The sequence below is a fragment of the Oryctolagus cuniculus genome, chromosome 9 (genome assembly GCF_051225735.1).
Source record: "Oryctolagus cuniculus isolate XC-2025 breed Fujian yellow rabbit chromosome 9, ASM5122573v1, whole genome shotgun sequence".
In the NCBI taxonomy this organism is placed as follows: Eukaryota; Metazoa; Chordata; class Mammalia; order Lagomorpha; family Leporidae; genus Oryctolagus; species Oryctolagus cuniculus.
In genome coordinates, this window is record NC_142875.1 from 66920087 (window position 1) to 66938753 (window position 18667).

The 18667-nt window shown below is 42.8% G+C and overlaps 1 protein-coding gene and 1 long non-coding RNA gene across 4 annotated transcripts in view; both read right to left on the reverse strand.

The window, feature by feature from the left end:
- Positions 1-18667, reverse strand: part of LOC127487255 (uncharacterized) — a 409483-nt gene that overhangs the window by 285998 nt on the left and 104818 nt on the right. The window contains exon 3 of one of the 3 annotated variants that reach the window (XR_016213273.1): positions 4522-4540. The exons of the other annotated variants lie outside the window; for them this stretch is intronic. This is a non-coding gene — a long non-coding RNA (uncharacterized LOC127487255). Of the gene's footprint in view, positions 1-4521; positions 4541-18667 lie in introns of those variants that run through there. 3 annotated transcript variants of the gene reach the window in all.
- LOC100356144 (small ribosomal subunit protein uS13) lies at positions 3066-3644 on the reverse strand. Its single transcript, XM_002720718.6, has one exon. It carries the CDS (start codon positions 3577-3579, stop codon positions 3121-3123), a length of 459 nt encoding a protein of 152 aa, XP_002720764.1. The 5' UTR covers positions 3580-3644; the 3' UTR covers positions 3066-3120.

An 18667-nucleotide genomic window follows, 5' to 3' on the forward strand; every position in this document is an offset into this window, starting at 1 on the left:
TCAGAGTAGTTTTAAATCTAGAAAGCAAACATTGTAAGGTAGTAATACAAAGAGTTCCTCTAATACCTCTCGCCCCATTTACCCTTATTAACATTTCATACTAGTATCTTTGTCACAATTAATGAACCATGCCCAGCTTTCCCTATTCTTAAGGCTGACATTCTATCTGTGACACATGGAAACCCCAGATGCCCACTCCCCTTGCTTGCTCAGGTTCCAGCTTTCACTACACATATGGAAATGCCTAAGGCTTGATAGCGCTATTTGCTATACGTGGCTGGTGGGAGGCAGCCCTCAGCATCAAGATTCATCCACCTCCCCTGCTGTTTTTTGCTCTCCCAGGAGCAACTTTCCACAGTGCTCATGACCACGAATGGAAATCCCAGCTATGTCTACTCAACTGGCTGAGGCTTCCTCCGCAGACAGTCATAAGAGGCTATGCCCAGATGAATTCTTTCACTAAAGAATGGCTCAGACTAAACCTGGCTCAGAGTGTGACAGCAAGAGCAACACAGCCTGCCTGACACCCCTGACCCTGGGATCCAGGAGGGCACTGATGCACAGGCTAGGGGTCCACTCTGTCCCTGCTTGCCTGGGGGCCACAGAATGAAACACTGGTCTTAGAACACCTTCACATAGACCTCACAACTTTGCACAAGAGATTTATAAAATAACCCATGCTGGAAAGGGCTGTCTTAAATTCTTCCCACAAGTCCTGGTCTTCATTAGTCCCTGTCTGGGAGAAGGGCACATGGTGACCCTGTCTCCTCATTAGATATCCACTCTGTCAACCCTGCAGTGACCCAGTCCATGGGGAGTCTCTGAGTCTGTTGTCCAAGCAGCAACCTGAGGCTCAGAGAGGTTCAGCAACTTACCACCATCCAACATCCAACACAAATATTTACACTCAGTGAAACACAGACAGACCACAAATACCACCATGACAGTCTCATCAGATTTTGCCACCAAATAAACTACTTGAAGAAAACCCTCTCATTAGCTCTCACTGCTTTTTAGTACAAGGGATTGCAAGCCTTGTTGAGTGACCACAATGTGTCCATATGTTAAAGAAGAAAACAAAATTGTCCAGTGTGGGTCACAGATTTCCAGGAAAGAACATGCATATTTTCTGTGCACATACTGTTCTAAGTTGGTATAAATTCTCCCCACCCTATGAAGCAAGTAGATATTTGTACTGTTCCATTTTCACAGAGGAAAGAGACTGGGATTTGAACTTGGGTGTCTATCACAAGGAACTGGGGTGTTCTTGCTGTCTGTTGCAAATAAAAAACCATGAAACCAGAAGCCCCAGATTCAAAAGCTAAGAAAGGGAAATGACACTGGCCACCCCAAAGAAAAGGTGCTCCAAGCTACAACCCAGGAGGAAGATTCAAAGGGCATAGAGGGTGGGAGAGGGGCAGCACTCAGCAGCAGGAGGTCACACCTGTGACCTTAGCCAGGCTCTGATGACCAGATTCCAGAATGCCATACCCCTGTGAAACCTCCTAGAGTGGCCACCCCAGGTGTTCTCCCTAGTGAGAAAGATGGAGAAGAAAATGTAGATAATAAAGAATACATGTATTCCATAAGTTACCCAGAAATATCTCACTTCTAAATGCAAAAAAAAAAAAAGTATTCACTCACTTAAGCTGAGCCACTTAAGGAATCATATTCACGGCAGAAAGACACTGCTAGAAAATAAAGAAATCGGCATGCACTCAGGGTTCAGCTGCTGCCTATTAACCAAGTCGTTTCAGGAGAAGCCTGAGGACTCCAGGTAGATCAGATGTTTCTGTCCCTTTCTTCTCTCACTTTGAGGTTTCCTGGGATAGAAATGCTGGAGGGGTGAGTGGGTGGGTGGGTGTATCTGCAGAAATAGCCCTTGTCCTTGCAAACAAGCAGAAACCAAAATTTTCCTGGAAATTTAGGAAGAACCACTTTTTCAGAACCAAGTCCTCAACTGTTTGTTGAGCCATGGCTAAGTCCTCTGCAGGATTATGGAGGCAAAGCCTCAGAATGCTGCCAGGGAAGCGTCATTAACATCACTTTCAGATAATAAACCGATAATGTCCTTTGGCTGTAGGCCAGGTGATGGGCCTGCCACTTCACCTGATTATCTCACATTGCACACAGTGACACCAAAAGCCTGCGGCACAATTGTGTCCATGTGTCATGTGTGTAGGCCAAGGCTCAAAGAAGGAAGGTAACTAGTAGCAATGTGCAAGTTTCGAGAGGCAGGCAACCCGGTTTACCTCCATGAGCTTAACGGTCATCTGCATTACTTAAATCTCCCTAAGCCTCACTTTCCATCTCTATAAAATGGGCTGTGACAGCTCCTAACACTGGAGCATCTCAGACTGTAATGTGCACACCCATTGCTTAAGACTTTCTTAAAAAGGAGGATCTGCTCAGGAGGTCTGGACTGGGGCTGAGAGTCAGCATTCCTAAACTGCCCCCCACCCCAGTGATGCCCATGCCACCGCACTGTGGACCACATTTTGAGCAGCAAAGCTTTTAAGACTTTTTTTTATATTTATATTTTATTTTATTTAATGAACATAAATTTCCAAAGTACAGCTTATGGATTACAATAGCTTCCCCCCCCCATAACTTCCCTCCCACCCACAACATTCCCCTCTCCCACTCCCTCTCCCCTTCCATTCACATAAAGATTCATTTTCAATTATCTTTATATACAGAAGATCAATTTAGCATATATTAAGTAAAGATTTCAACAGTTTGCACCCACACAGAAACACAAAGTGTAAAATACTATTTGAGTACTAGTTACAGCATTAATTAAACACCTAAGAGTAATTGTGTATTAATTACAGAGTTCAACCAATAGTTTTAAGTAGAACATAAAAAAATACTAAAAGGGTAAAGTATTAAGTTTTTTCTTTTTCTTATTTTTTGTTTGTTATATAGTTATTTTTTGTTTAATAAATGTGAATTTACAAAGTGCAACTTTTGTATTGTTGTGGCTTCCTCCCCCCAACCTCCCTCCCTCCCGTGGCCCTCCCCTCTCCCACTCCCTCTCCCATCCTGTCCTTCATCGAGTTTCATTTTTTTTTTTTTATAGGTACAGAAACTATTTATTAACAGAGAAAGCCCACAGACTCATTTCTTCTTGGACACACCCACAGTCCGGCCGCGGCGGCCCGTGGTCTTGGTGTGCTGGCCTCGGACGCGAAGGCCCCAGAAGTGGCGCAGCCCCCGATGGGCGCGGATCTTCTTCAGCCGCTCCAGGTCCTCCCGGAGCTTGTTATCCAGACCGTTGGCCAGGACCTGGCTGTACTTTCCATCCTTGACGTCCTTCTGTCTGTTCAAGAACCAGTCCGGGATCTTGTACTGACGCGGGTTCTGCATGATGGTGATCACCCGTTCCACCTCGTCCTCAGTGAGCTCTCCTGCCCTCTTGGTCAGGTCAATGTCTGCTTTCCTCAGCACAACATGGGCGTACCTTCGTCCCACACCCTTAATGGCAGTGATGGCGAAGGCTATTTTGCGCCGCCCATCGATATTGGTGTTGAGTACTCGCAAAATGTGCTGGAACTTCTCAGGGATCACTAGAGACATGGTGGCGGCAGAACCGGCGCCGAGCAGGCCTTCTGTGGAAGAGCGAGTTTCATTTTTAATTACCTTCATATACTGAAGATCAACTTAGAATATACTAAGCAAGGATTTCAACAGGCTGCACTCACACAACCGCACAAGGTATAGGGTATTGTTCGACTAGTAGTGTTGTTTTTAAGTTTCATAGTAGAACACATTAAGGACAGAGATCCTACGTGGGGAGCATGTACCCAGTGACTCCTGTTGTTGATTGCTTTTAAGACTTAAACAATGGGGACAGTGCTGTGGCATAGTGGGTAAAGACACCACCTACAGTACCGGCATCCCAATTGGACGCCAGTTCAATTCCAGCTGCTCCACTTCCAATCTGGCTCTCTGCTGTGACCTGGGAAAGAAGTACAAGATGGCCCAACTCCTTGGGCACCTGCACCTGTGTGGGAGACTTGGAAGAAGCTCCTGGCTCCTACCTTCAGATCAGCCCAGCTCCAGCCATTGCAGCCAATTGGGGAGTGAACCATCAGATGGAAGACCTCTCTCTCTCTCTCTCTCTGCTTCTGTCTGTGTTATTCTTTCAAATAAATAAATAAATAAATAAATCTTTTTAAAAAGCAGCAGCAGTTGGTGGAGTTAGAATCGTGCCAGGGGATCCCAATACAATCCCATCAAGGTGGCATGTACCAATGCCATCTCACTAGTCCCAGTGATCAATTTCTGTTCACAATTAATCACACTGATAGGTCTGAGAGTCAAAGGGATCACACAAACAAGACTAGTGTCTGCTAATACTTACTGATAGAATGAAAAAGGGAGAGAATGATCCCATCATGGGAAGCATGATACACAGCAGACTCATAGAATGGCAGATGTCCTAAATAGCACTCTGGCCTCAGAATCAGCCCTTAAGGCATTCGGATATGGCTGAAGAGCCCATGAGAGTATTTCAGGCATGGAAAGCCAAGACACTCTGGCAAAAAAAAAAAAAAAAAAAAAAAAATACTTAAATGAAAGCTCTCTGCAAATGAGATCCCAGTGGAAAGAACAGGGTCATCAAAGAAGGAGGTACCGGCGGAGCCAAGATGGCGGAATAGTGAGGGCGCGCACCAATAGTCCGGGAAAATTTAGTTTAATAAAAGGGGAGTTACGGTAGCCTCAGAAAAAAGAACCAGGAAAATATTGCAGACAAAACTCTTCTGGATCCAGTGGGCGTGAATCGGAGGACCTACTGGGAGAACAAGGTCGCCCACCGCGCGCGAAAGCCGAACCGCAGGACCGAGCCACGGGACTGAGCCGCGGAAGCCGAGCCGCGGGACTGAGCTGCGCAAGCTGCAGGGTCTGCGCGCAAGTGCTCGAAGGGGAGTGCAACAGCGGGGAGACTTGGGAAGTCCAGGGCTCCGAGTCCACACATCGGCGCTGGAAGGGGAGCAGACCTGCGTGGAGAGCGTGGGAGCCCACAGTTCGGGACATCAGCGGCAGACTCAACACACCAGCGCTGGAACGCGAGGTGAGCCGAACCTCAATAACCCGAGACACCGGCAGGCAAGCGGAGAGAGGAGACTAGAGGGAACGACCCCCGGGGCGGGGGGGACTTCACCAAGCTAACTGGAAGAGAGAGAGAGGGAAAAAAAAAAAGGTGACTGGTATGGACACGGGTTTCTCTCTCTCCGCTCACCTCTCAAGGGCGAGCAAGACAAAGAGCAGGCGCCATCTTGGACATACGTCATAAGCAGAGCGACCTCAGGTCTGCACCGGCCCTGAGCCTAGCAGTAAAACCTGACTCTGGGTGGGGCGAATTAACAGGAGATTAGGACTTAGTAAATTTATGGTGCTACTGAACTGAGACTGTGAAAAAAGAGACGGTGGGGGAGAGAACTCACGGAATTCACGTGAGCACTCTCCAGAGACGCTACAATTCCGTAACTTTGGCAACCCAGTGGGAGACTGAAGGAGAATTTGAGCCCACTCTAAGGGCCGAACAGATTCCCTGTGTGGTCCTTGGGAAAGAGCTTCTGATCTCTGGCTCCTGTGGGTATATCATTTGCCTGCTAACTACCTCCAACTTTGTTCAGCTGTGCAGAATAACTTCCCTGTTGAATCAAAAAAAAAAGAGAGAGAGAGAGAGAGAGGTTTACCACGCCTAACCTGGGAGTGTCACCTTTGGCACACCAAACAGAGCTCTCAGGCCACACCCATCTCAAGCCCTAAGGCTCCATCAAAAACAGATAGTCCACTTAATCTAGAGTCATAGTATAACAAGAAAAAGCACCACAGTGAAGAAACCAAATATCTCCAATATGACAAATAACAAACGCAAAAACCAAGGTAATAAAAACAAGGAAGTCACCATGAAGCCCTCAAATGAAAAAGACACCCCAATTCAAGATTATGAGGATGATGACATAGAAGAAATGCAAGAAGCAGATCTCAAAAAATTGATAAGAACATTAAGAAGTTCTCAAAAACAAATTCTTGAACTACAGAAATCCTTAATGGACAAGATAGAAAATCTCTCTCGTGAAAATGAAATATTAAGGAGGAATCAAAATGAAACGAAACAACTAGTACAACAGGAAACTGGGATAGTGACTGAAGTGAAGAATTCAATAGATCAAATGAAAAACACAATAGAGAGCCTTACAAACAGAATGGGAGAAGCAGAAGAGAGAATATCGGACTTAGAAGACAGAGAACAGGAAAGGATACAGTCAGACCAAAGAAAAGAAGAGGAAATTAGGAATCTAAAACATATTGTCGGGAATCTTCAGGATACTATTAAAAAACCCAACATTCGGGTTCTAGGAGTTCCTGAAGGCATGGAGAGGGAGAAAGGATTAGAAGGCCTTTTTAGTGAGATATTAGCAGAAAATTTCCCAGGTTTGGAGAAGGACAGAGAAATCCTAGTACAGGAAGCTCACAGAACCCCTAATAAACACGACCAAAAGAGACCCTCACCACGGCACGTTGTAATTAAACTCTCCACAGTGAAACATAAAGAAAAGATCCTAAAATGTGCAAGAGAGAAACGTCAGATTACTCTCAGAGGATCTCCAATCAGACTCACAGCTGACTTCTCATCAGAAACTCTACAAGCTAGGAGGGAATGGCAAGATATAGCCCAGGTACTAAGAGAGAACAACTGCCAGCCCAGAATATTATATCCTGCAAAGCTATCATTTGTGAATGAAGGTGAAATAAAGACTTTTCATAACAAACAGAAATTGAAAGAATTTGTTGCCACTCGTCCAGCCCTGCAAAAGATGCTTAAAGATGTGTTACACACAGAAACAAAGAAACACGGTCATCAATATGAAAGAAGGTAAAGGAAGGAAACCAAGGAAGGAAAGCTCACAGCAAAAGATCACAGGGAATTCAAAGCATATATTAGAACTTATCTTTGGCAAATGGCAGGGCAAAGTTACCACTTATCATTAGTCACATTGAATGTGAATGGCCTGAACTGTCCAGTTAAAAGACACCGTTTGGCTGATTGGGTTAAAAAACAAAACCCATCTATTTGCTGCTTACAAGAAACACATCTTTCCAACAAAGATACATACAGACTGAAAGTGAAAGGCTGGAAAAAGATATACCATGCCAACAGAAATGAAAAAAGAGCAGGCGTAGCCATCTTAATATCAGACACCATAAACTTTACCACAAAAACCATTAAGAGAGACAAAGAGGGACACTACATAATGATTAAGGGATCAATTCAACAGGAAGATATAACAATTATCAATGTATATGCACCTAACTACAGGGCACCGGTTTATCTAAAAGATTTGTTAACGGACTTAAAGGGAGACTTAGACCCCAATACAATAGTACTGGGGGACTTTAATACTCCACTCTCAGAAATAGACAGATCAATAGGACAGAAGATCAACAAGGATACAGTAGATTTAAACGACACTATAGCCCAAATGGATCTAACAGATATATACAGAACTTTCAATCCTTCAGCTAAAGATTATACATTCTTCTCAGCAGTACATGGAACCTTCTCTAGGATTGACCACATACTAGGCCATAAAGCAAGTCTCAGCAAATTCAAAAGAATTAGAATCATACCATGCAGCTTCTCAGACCATAAAGGAATGAAGTTGGAAATGAACAACTCAGGAATCCCTAGAGCATACGCAAACACATGGAGATTGAACAACATGCTCCTGAATGAACAATGGGTCATAGAAGAAATCAAAAGAGAAATCAAAAACTTTCTGGAAGTAAATGAGGATAACAGCACAACATACCAAAACTTATGGGACGCAGCAAAAGCAGTGTTAAGAGGAAAGTTTATATCAATAGGTGCCTACATCAAGAAATTGGAAAGGCACCAAATAGATGAGCTTTCTATTCACCTCAAGGATCTAGAAAACCTACAGCAAACCAGACCCAAATCTAGTAGGAGAAGAGAAATAATTAAAATCAGAGAAGAAATCAACAGGATTGAATCAAGAAAAACATTACAAAAAATCAGCCAAACGAGGAGCTGGTTTTTTGAAAAAATAAACAAAATTGACACCCCATTGGCCCAACTAACTAAAAAAAGAAGAGAAAAGACCCAAATCAATAAAATCAGAGATGAAAAAGGAAATGTAACAACAGACACCACAGAAATAAAAAGAATCATCAGAAATTACTACAAGGACTTGTATGCCAGCAAACAGGGAAACCTATCAGAAATGGATAGATTCCTGGACACATGCAACCTACCTAAATTGAACCAGGAAGACATCAAAAACCTAAACAGACCCATAACTGAGACAGAAATTGAAACAGTAATAAAGGCCCTCCCAACAAAGAAAAGCCCAGGACCAGATGGATTCACTGCTGAATTCTACCAGACATTTAAAGAAGAACTAACTCCAATTCTTCTCAAACTATTCAGAACAATTGAAGAAGAGGGAATCCTCCCAAATTCTTTCTATGAAGCCAGCATCACCTTAATTCCTAAGCCGGGAAAAGATGCAGCACTGAAAGAGAATTACAGACCAATATCCCTGATGAACATAGATGCAAAAATCCTCAATAAAATTCTCGCCAATAGAATGCAACAACACATCAGAAAGATCATCCACCCAGACCAAGTGGGATTTATCCCTGGTATGCAGGGATGGTTTAATGTGCGCAAGACAATCAATGTGATACACCACATTAACAGACTGCAGAAGAAAAACCATATGATTATCTCAATAGATGCCGAGAAAGCATTTGATAAAATACAACACCCGTTCATGATGAAAACTCTAAGCAAACTGGGTTTGGAAGGAACATTCCTCAATACAATCAAAGCAATCTATGAAAAACCCACAGCCAACATCCTATTGAATGGGGAAAAGTTGGAAGCATTTCCACTGAGATCTGGGACCAGACAGGGATGTCCACTCTCACCACTGCTATTCAATATAGTTCTGGAGGTTCTAGCCAGAGCTATTAGGCAAGAAAAAGAAATTAAAGGGATACAAATTGGGAAGGAAGAACTCAAACTATCCCTCTTTGCAGATGACATGATTCTTTATTTAGGGGACCCAAAGAACTCTACCAAGAGACTATTGGAACTCATAGAAGAGTTTGGCAAAGTAGCAGGGTATAAAATCAATGCACAAAAATCAACAGCCTTTGTATACACAGACAATGCCATGGCTGAGGAAGAAATTCTAAGATCAATCCCATTCACAATAGCTACAAAAACAATCAAATACCTTGGAATAAACTTAACCAAGGACGTTAAAGATCTCTACGATGAAAATTACAAAACCTTAAAGAAAGAAATAGAAGAGGATACCAAGAAATGGAAAAATCTTCCATGCTCATGGATTGGAAGAATCAATATCATCAAAATGTCCATTCTCCCAAAAGCAATTTATAGATTCAATGCAATACCAATCAAGATACCGAAGACCTTCTTCTCAGATCTGGAAAAATTGGTGCTGAAATTTATATGGAGGCACAAGAGACCTCGAATAGCTAAAGCAATCTTGTACAACAAAAACAAAGCCGGAGGCATCACAATACCAGATTTCAGGACATACTACAGGGCAGTTGTAATCAAAACAGCATGGTACTGGTACAGAAACAGAAGGATAGACCAATGGAACAGAATTGAAACACCAGAAATCAACCCAAACATCTACAGCCAACTTATATTTGATCAAGGATCTAAAACTAATTCCTTGAGCAAGGACAGTCTATTCAATAAATGGTGCTGGGAAAATTGGATTTCCACGTGCAGAACCATGAAGCAAGACCCCTACCTTACACCTTACACAAAAATCCACTCAACATGGATTAAAGACCTAAATCTACGACCTGACACCATCAAGTTACTAGAGAACATTGGAGAAACCCTTCAAGATATTGGCACAGGCAAAGAGTTTCTGAAAAAGACCCGGGAGGCACAGGCAGTCAAAGCCAAAATCAACTATTGGGATTGCATCAAATTGAGAAGTTTCTGTACTGCAAAAGAAACAGTCAGGAGAGTGAAGAGACAACCGTCAGAATGGGAAAAAATATTTGCAAACTATGCAACAGATAAAGGGTTAATAACCAGAATCTACAAAGAGATCAAGAAACTCCACAAAAACAAAACCAACAACCCAATTAAGAGATGGGCCAAGGACCTCAATAGACATTTTTCAAAAGAGGAAATCCAAAGGGCCAACAGGCACATGAAAAAATGTTCAAGGTCATTAGCAATCAGAGAAATGCAAATCAAAACCACAATGAGGTTCCACCTCACCCCGGTTAGAATGGCTCACATTCAGAAATCTACCAACAACAGATGCTGGCGAGGATGTGGGGAAAAAGGGACACTAACCCACTGTTGGTGGGAATGCAAACTGGTCAAGCCACTATGGAAATCAGTCTGGAGATTCCTCAGAAACCTGAAGATAACCCTACCGTTCGACCCAGCCATCCCACTCCTTGGAATTTACCCAAAGGAATTTAAATGGGCAAACAAAAAAGCGGTCTGCAGCCTAATGTTTATTGCAGCACAATTCACAATAGCTAAGACCTGGAACCAACCTAAATGCCCATCAACGGTAGACTGGATAAAGAAATTATGGGATATGTACTCTTTAGAACACTATACTGCAGTAAGAAACAACGAAATCCAGTCATTTGCAACAAAATGGAGGAATCTGGAACACATCATGCTGAGTGAAATAAGCCAGTCCCAAAGGGACAAATACCATATGTTCTCCCTGATTGGTGACAACTGACTGAACACCAAAAAGGAAACTTGTTGAAGTGAAAGGGACACTATGGGAAACGGTGACTTGATCAGCATAGCCCTGACTGTTAATGAACAACTTAATACATTATCCCTCTTAGTAGTTTTTTTGTCTGTTCTACTTAATATGACTGATTTAATTCTGTAATTAATACACAGTTATTCTTAAGTGTTGAAATTTAACTGAAATGTGATCCCTGTTAAACATAAGAGTAGGAATAAGAGAGGGAAGAGATATATAATTTGGGACATGCTCAAGCTGACTTGCCCCAAATGGTAGAGTTAGAAACATACCAGGGGACTCCAATTTAATCCCATCAAGGTGGCATGTACCAATGCCATCTCACTAGTCCAAGTGATCAATTTCAGTTCGCAATTGATCATAATGAAAGGACTAAGAGTCAAAGGGAGCACATAAACAAGTCTAGTACCTGCTAACCCTAACCGATAGAATAAATAAAGGGGAGAGTGATCCAACATGGGAAGTGAGATACTCAGCAGACTCATAGAATGGCAGATGCCCTAAATAGCACTCTGGCCTCAGAATCAGCCCTAAAGGCATTCAGATCTGGCTGAAAAGCCCATGAGAGTATTTCAGGCATGGAAAGCCAAGACACTCTGGCAAAAGATCTCTGTGAGTGAGATCTCAGTGGAAAGAACAGGTCTTCAAAGAAGGAGGTACCTTTCTCTGAAGGGAGGAGAGAACCTCCACTTTGACTATGACCTTGTCTAAACAAGATAAGAGTCGGAGAACTCAAGGGGCTTCCATAGCCTTGGAAACTCATGACTGGAGCATAGGGAGATTACTGATGCCATAGACAGGAGTGTCAATTGGTAAAGTCAACAACAGGAGTCACTGTGCACCTACTCCTCATGTAGGATCTCTGTCCTTAATGTGCTGTGCATTGAGATTTAATGCTATAACGAGTACTCAAATAATATATTTCACTTTGTGTTTCTATGGGGGTGCAAACTGTTGAAATCTTTACTTAATGCATACTAAACTGATCCTCTGTAAAAAAAAAAAAAAGAAAAGAAAAGAAAAGAAACTATCAACTCCCAACTTGACTCTCACTGGGATTAAACATGACAATAGGTCTGATCTGATTTCATCATCATTAAAAAAAAATCATCTATTATTTTTCACTTTATGTTTCTGTGTGGGAGCAAACTGTTGAAATCCTTACTTAATGTATACTAAGCTGATCTTCTGTATATTAAGATAATCGAAAATGAATCTTGATGTGAATGGAAGGGGAGAGGGAGTGGGAAAGGGGAGGGTTGTGGGTGGGAGGGACGGTATGGGGGGGAAGCCATAGTAATCCATTATTCGTACTTTGGAAACGTATATTCAGTAAATAAAAGTTAAAAAAAAAAAAAAAGAAAACAAAAAAAAAAAAAAAAAAAGAAGGAGGTACCTTTCTCTGAAGGGAGGAAAGAACTTCCACTTTGACTATGACCCTGTCGGAATTAGATCGAAGTCGGCGAACTCAAAAGGCTTCCATAGCCTTGGCAACTCATGACTAGAGCCTAAGGACATTAATGACGCCATAAACAAGAGTGTCAAATTGTTAAGTCAACAACAGGAGTCACTGTGTACTTACTTCTCATGTGGGATCTGTCTTTAGTGTGTTGTCCAATGTGAAGTAATGCTATAACTAGTACTGAAACAGTATTTTACACTTTGTGTTTCTGTGTGGGTGCAAACTGATGACATCTTTACTTAATATACACTAAATCGATCTTCTGTATAAAAAGATAATTGAAAAATGAATCTTGATGTGAATGGAATGGGAGAGGGAGTAGGAGATGGGAGGGGTGTGAGTGGGAGGGAAATTATGGGGGGGGGGAGCCATTGTAATCCATTAACTGTACTTTGGAAATTTATATTTACTAAATAAAAAAAATAAAAAAAGCAGCAGCAGAAGGTAGCCCTAGTGTTTGGACACCTGTAACCTGTGTAGGAGACCCAGATGATGTGCTAAACTCTTGCAATTGTAAATCATCAGGTGGCTCAACATTAAGATATTTATAATATCCTAGAAAGGTTTTTAAATAGCATAGTAATGAACAAAGTAGTGTGAAATAATGAAAAGAGTTAAAGAAATGAATTTGAATCCTGGTGCTAGCCTTTGGGCACATCTGGGGACTTCTGTAAGATTCTTTAGGATAATAGTAACTCTCCTACTTAGTGGCTGGAATTGGGAGAATCCAGTATGATAGCACATGGGAAAGTTCTCTAAGGTTCACACTAGAGTGTTGTGTGCACAAGGCCATCAGGGCATCTGCCTAAACAGAAACATTTCCCAGGAATGTGTGGGGGCCTTATGCAACAATTAAAAGATCAAGGGGAGGGGCCAGTATTATGGTGCAGTGGGTTAAGCTGCCACCTGCAATACTGGCATCCCTATCAGAGCACAAGTTTGAGCCCCTGTTGCTCCACTTCTAATCCATCTCCCTGCTAATGCACCTGAGAAAACACATGATGGTCCAAGTGTTTGTTCCCTGCCACCCATGTGAAAGACCCAGAAGGAGCTCCAGGCTCCTGGCTTTGGTGTGTTCATTGTGGCCATTTGGGTAGTCAACCAGCAGATGGAAGATATCTCTCTCCCTCCCTTCCTTCCCCATCCTTCTCTCTCACTTGCTCTGACTCTGCCTTTCAATTAAATAAAAATTTACAAAAAGAAAAAAGAGAAAGAACTAGATATTGTGAAATGATGCAGTGTTTGCTATTACAAAGGGAAACTTCATCTTGTGCCCCACTTGGGTTTGTAAACTGAAGCATGAGAGCCTGTGCACACTGGAATGAATATTCTATGATTTCTCTCAACATCCGACATCTCCTTCAGGACCTCGACCTGCCAAGAGCTGTTATTTAGATACACCCAGAGGTCATTGGAAGGAGGAATTCATTAATACAAATTTGAAAAGAATATGAACTCAAAGTTAACTCACTGCTTGTTGCAGGAACACAACTGTAACAAAAAAAATTCCTCTCAAAAATGTAACCCATATTTTTAACTAATTCCTTTTATCCTCTAGATAAATTCCAAATCCTTGACAGGCACCAAATATTAGAGTGAGAGACCTACTGAGCTCAAGCTTTATGTCCACTCAAACCCTTGAGTCACTGACTTACACAGAGAGTGATTCTGAGTTGGCCCAGAGTCCTATGTACCCAACATCCTTGATGTAGAAAGTTGATACTGCCAACCCATCCAAATCAGACAGCTTATGATTCCATAATAGTGATGTGTTTAAACCTCTCTTGTCATTCTGAGGAGCACCCCAAGAGATCACATGATACACATCCATAAGAATACCCAGAAGCAACCTAGTATCAGGGTGTTGGATACAGGCTCTACAGACAGGAGTTTGCATCCCAATTCCACCATCTTCTGGTTTTGTGAACTTGGGAAAGTTATGTACCTGTCAGTGTCTCAGATCTTCTGTAAAATGAAGAAATTATAGGATGGGCTTTTGGTGCAGCAGGTAAGTTGCCACTTAGAATGCCCACATTCCAAATCAGAGTGATTGGGTTCAAGTCATGGTTCTGCTCCCCAACCTTAATCTCCCAGCAATGCACAGCCTGAGAGGCCCAGTTCTTGGGACCCTGCCACTAGGGTGAGAGACCCCGATTAAGTTCCTAGCTCCCACCTTTGGTCTGGCTCACTCCCAGCTGTTACACACATTTGGGGAATGAATCAATGGATGGAACATCTGTCTCTCTTTGTCTCTGTCTCAGTTTCTCTGTCTTCTACAAAAATATAAATGGTTAGATAGATGATATAGATGGATAGATAATGATGGATAAAAAATAATAGTACCTACTTATCTATTGTTGTGTACTACTTGCTCCCAAAACTTAGCAGCAAAAGCCAATAGATGCTATGATTCAGGAGTTGGCAGCAAACTTCCCTTAGCTGGGAAATTCTTTCAGGGACTCTCCTGAGGCTGCAGTCAAGCTATTGGCCAGGGGTGCACTTATCTGGTGCAAATAAAGATCTACCTCCAAACACCCTCTCCTGGTCATTGGCAGGGGTTAGTTCCTTGCTGACTGTTGGATAGGAAGATGTAGTCTTCTGTAGTCTAAGCTTGGAAATGACAATCTCTTTTTTCTGTCTATGCTGTTGGTCACACTTATGAACCCTATAGGTTTTCAGAAGCAACTGCCCAGGGATGTGAATACCAGGAAATGGGGATCATTGTGGGCCACCTTAAAGACTGGATACTTTAGTTTGTAATAGGGATATCCATGGCATTAGTGACTTACTGTGTGTAGATGTCTTAGAATAGTACCCAGCACATCATAAGCACTCAGTGTTAGGTATTATCATTTTTATTTTTTTAATATGTATTTATTTGAAAGGCAGTCATAGAATAAGAGGGAGAGAGTTGACGGGGGGAGGGAAGGGAGGGAGAAAGTGAGAGAGAGGAAGAGAGAGAGATCAATCTTCCATCCACTTGTTCACTCTCAAATGGTCACAACAGGGGATGGACTAGGTCAATACCAGGAGCCTGGAACTCCATCAGTGTCTCCCATGCAGGTGGCAACAGCCCAACTACCCAACTTCCATCTATTTTCTCATGTGCATTAGCAGGCAGCGCGACCAGAAGTAGAGCAGCCTGGACTCAAACCAGTGCTCTTATGGGATGCTGACATCACAAGTAGTGGCTTAACTGACTGCATCACAATGCTGGCTTCAGTGTTGTCATTTTTATGTTGGGTGTGTTGTTATGAGCACCTAGGGCTTAATTGCTGATCATGAAGCAGAAAAATTGGTCAAATTTCCCAGAAATTCATCCTGTGCATAGACCTCATTAACGGTTGGCTCTAACCAGTCTACATACAATATGATATGTAAATGATAATGTCGATGATTTTCTCTGCCAACTTAGATGTTTGCCAAGGAGCCAACTAATCCACAAACTTTAAAACAAAGAAGCCTCCCCCCTCCTGATCACCTGGAAAATCATAGGTACAAACATCATAAGATCCTTTCAGAGTTTTCTTTCTGTCACAGAGCAAGAATTCTAAAAAGGGCGTACTACCATGGTTGGTTCAGGGGCACAGTCATGTCATCGAGGCATCACTACTCTCTCTCCCTCCATCACCTTTGATGCATGGGGGAGGTGACAAGTCATCGCTCAATAGGGCATTGTGGGATTAAGCACAACCCAGGGCAAAAACAAGGAGAAAGGATTGAGGACAAGAGGGAAACAAGAGAATGTTCCTCCCTCCTTCTCCCTCTTCCTCTCTTGATAAGGGCACTAATCCCATTGTGAAGGTTCTACCACCAAGAAACCATCTAAACCTAAAGTCCCAATGCCATCACATAGGAAGTTAGAGTTTTCACACATGAATTTTGGGGCACATTCTATCTTTTGTCTTTAATTTTCATGAGTTTCATAAATACAGCTTTAGGAACATAGTAATTCTTCCCAGAGTACCTGCCCTGCCACCCACACTCCTACCCCTCTGCCTCTTCCCTCTGCTGTTCCCAGTCTTGTTTTTTACTAAGATCTATTTTCCTTCACCTTTAAAGAGGGAACCAACCAAAGTTCTGTCACTCCCCTCTTCAGACTCTCTCGTTTGAAGCCCTTTGCTATCATTCTTCTAAACTAGAACCGAAACTGGAAAGTCTATGAATCAAGTAATTCATCCGCATTGATTACATATTGTTTACCTGGCACCATCCAGACATAAGGTGATGGCACATTACTGAATCATGAAGATAAAATTTCTCCAAAAGTGCAAACATCTTAAAATATTTTAACCATTCTTTTGGCAATCCTCACTGAAATGCTTTATTTCCACATTTACTCGGTAGTTTGAACACAGCTTAACATTTTCTAAATGACGGAGTTTCTATTATGGGCACAATTATTGCACTATGCACTCACATTCCGACAGTCCCCCGGGCTCTATGTGCTCCAACAATGAATGCTTCAATCTCGCTCAACCTGCTGTGCAGTCTACACTATGTCCCAAAATAGCTGGGGCTCTTTGTGAAAATTCCTCCTCCTTGAAGTCATCTTTGTTGGCCGCTGTCATCTCTTTCCTTGTAACTTCTGGTGTTAGTACCTGGTATTGACGCTACCTGCATAATTGGGTAACACTGAAGAACACCAGGAGAAACCACGAGGAGCCCTCAGCTTCCCCTCAGGAACTCATCAGTGAGGAAGGCTGCCAAACAGAGGTAGCTCAGAAGTACCCTTATGTTTAATTTTTTCTTTTGCAGGTGAAGAATCCAGGGGGAAAAATGTTGAATCAGACCTTCATAAGGCTCTAAGTAGCTCAGAAGTTAAGCCACTGGGTTATTACTCTAAAAGCTGAGACAGGGCTATGAAGAATCATACTCTGACCAGTGCTACGGTTTGAATGTATCCCCACAAAAGTTCATGGGTTGTAAATGTGATCTCCAAGAGAGAAGTGTTGGGAGGTAGGGGGTCATGACTAGAACGGGAGGACTGTCCCTTCACCTATGGATTCAGCCATTCACGGATTAGTGCATGAAAGGTTGTAGTATAAAATGAGCTCTCTCTGGCTCCCGTGCTCTGCCTCACCATGTAACGCCCCTTGCCACGTAATGAAACAGCAAGAAGGTCCTCACTGGGTGCCAGCCTCACGCTCGTGGACTCCACAGCCTCCAGTACTATGAGCTACATAAATCTCTACCCTTTGTCAATTACCCTATCTAGGCTATTCAGTTCCAGCAACAGAAAATGGCCTTAGCTAACCAGAAAACCAGCTGTTTGGATGCAGGGAGGTGGGAGGAGTGGACCTGTGGGGAACAGCAGTGCTGTGAGGCTCCTGGTGGCTGGAGGAGTTCAGGGCAGGGTGCCCTAGAGGACCTGGCTTTGTCCCCATCCTGTGGATGGGACTGCAAACCAGCACTAGGACATCTTGGACTTAGGGCATCTGGAGATCAGTTCCATGTCTAGCAATTGCTTCCCACACTTGAAATGACTTCAAATGTTCTCACTATTCAAGTGCGACAGTAATATATGATGATGGAGCTTTGATAGCTTTTGAAATTACACCAAACTTTACAACCAACCTGCTGAGTCATCCTTTTCACCTTTAAGGTCTCACTTATGAAAATTTCATTTTTGAAAGCTTATGAGTCAGGTATTTTAGGCAAAACCCAGGTTAGAAATACTGGCCCAATCCATGTCTGGATTTAATTCCCCAGGCTGCATCAAACAGCATCCTCTTTTGCCCATTGTCTAATTGATAATCCTGTCTCAGAAGCATGCCTGGTCAGCCATGGCAAGCTCCTGTGTTCTTGGCTCTCCTGTGATAGAAACTCTGCCTCAAAATTAGAACCCACGTAGTTAGTGCCATGAGTTCTCACTAGCAGTGTGAGAGCAGTCACCGCTCAGGCCTTTGCTATCATCCAGGATTTTGGATTTACACAGCCAGAGCTGGAGCCATTATTCCCTATAAATCAAAGCAGAACTGTGCGGGGTCAAAGAGATCTTCCGACAGGAGTTCACTAAGGAAAGGCTAACCCACAGTTAACTAACTTATACTTTTGTTACAAAAATAACATAATTCATAACCACATTCAGTCAATGCTTGTTACTCATAGATTCCACATTTGCAAGTTCACCTCTTGACTAAAATTCATTTGTAACCTCCAAAATCGTGATTCAGGGTACTTCCATAGACTTGTGCAGAGTGGTCAAAAAGTTTGAGGCAACCAAACAAGGAGATACACTGTCGCTCCCCGTCTTCGTGGAGGAACGACACAGGACCCTGCGCTGTTCTTTTGTCTGCTCGGCCTTCCCCGGGTTTGCTGCTGGTTCTTCCCGGGTTGGCTACCGTCCCTTCCACCTCCGTGGAAGGGCGGT

Excerpts from the sequence above, each read along its gene's own strand:
- LOC100356144 (XM_002720718.6), bottom strand. The coding sequence starts at position 3,579 with ATGTCTCTAGTGATCCCTGAGAAGTTCCAGCACATTTTGCGAGTACTC.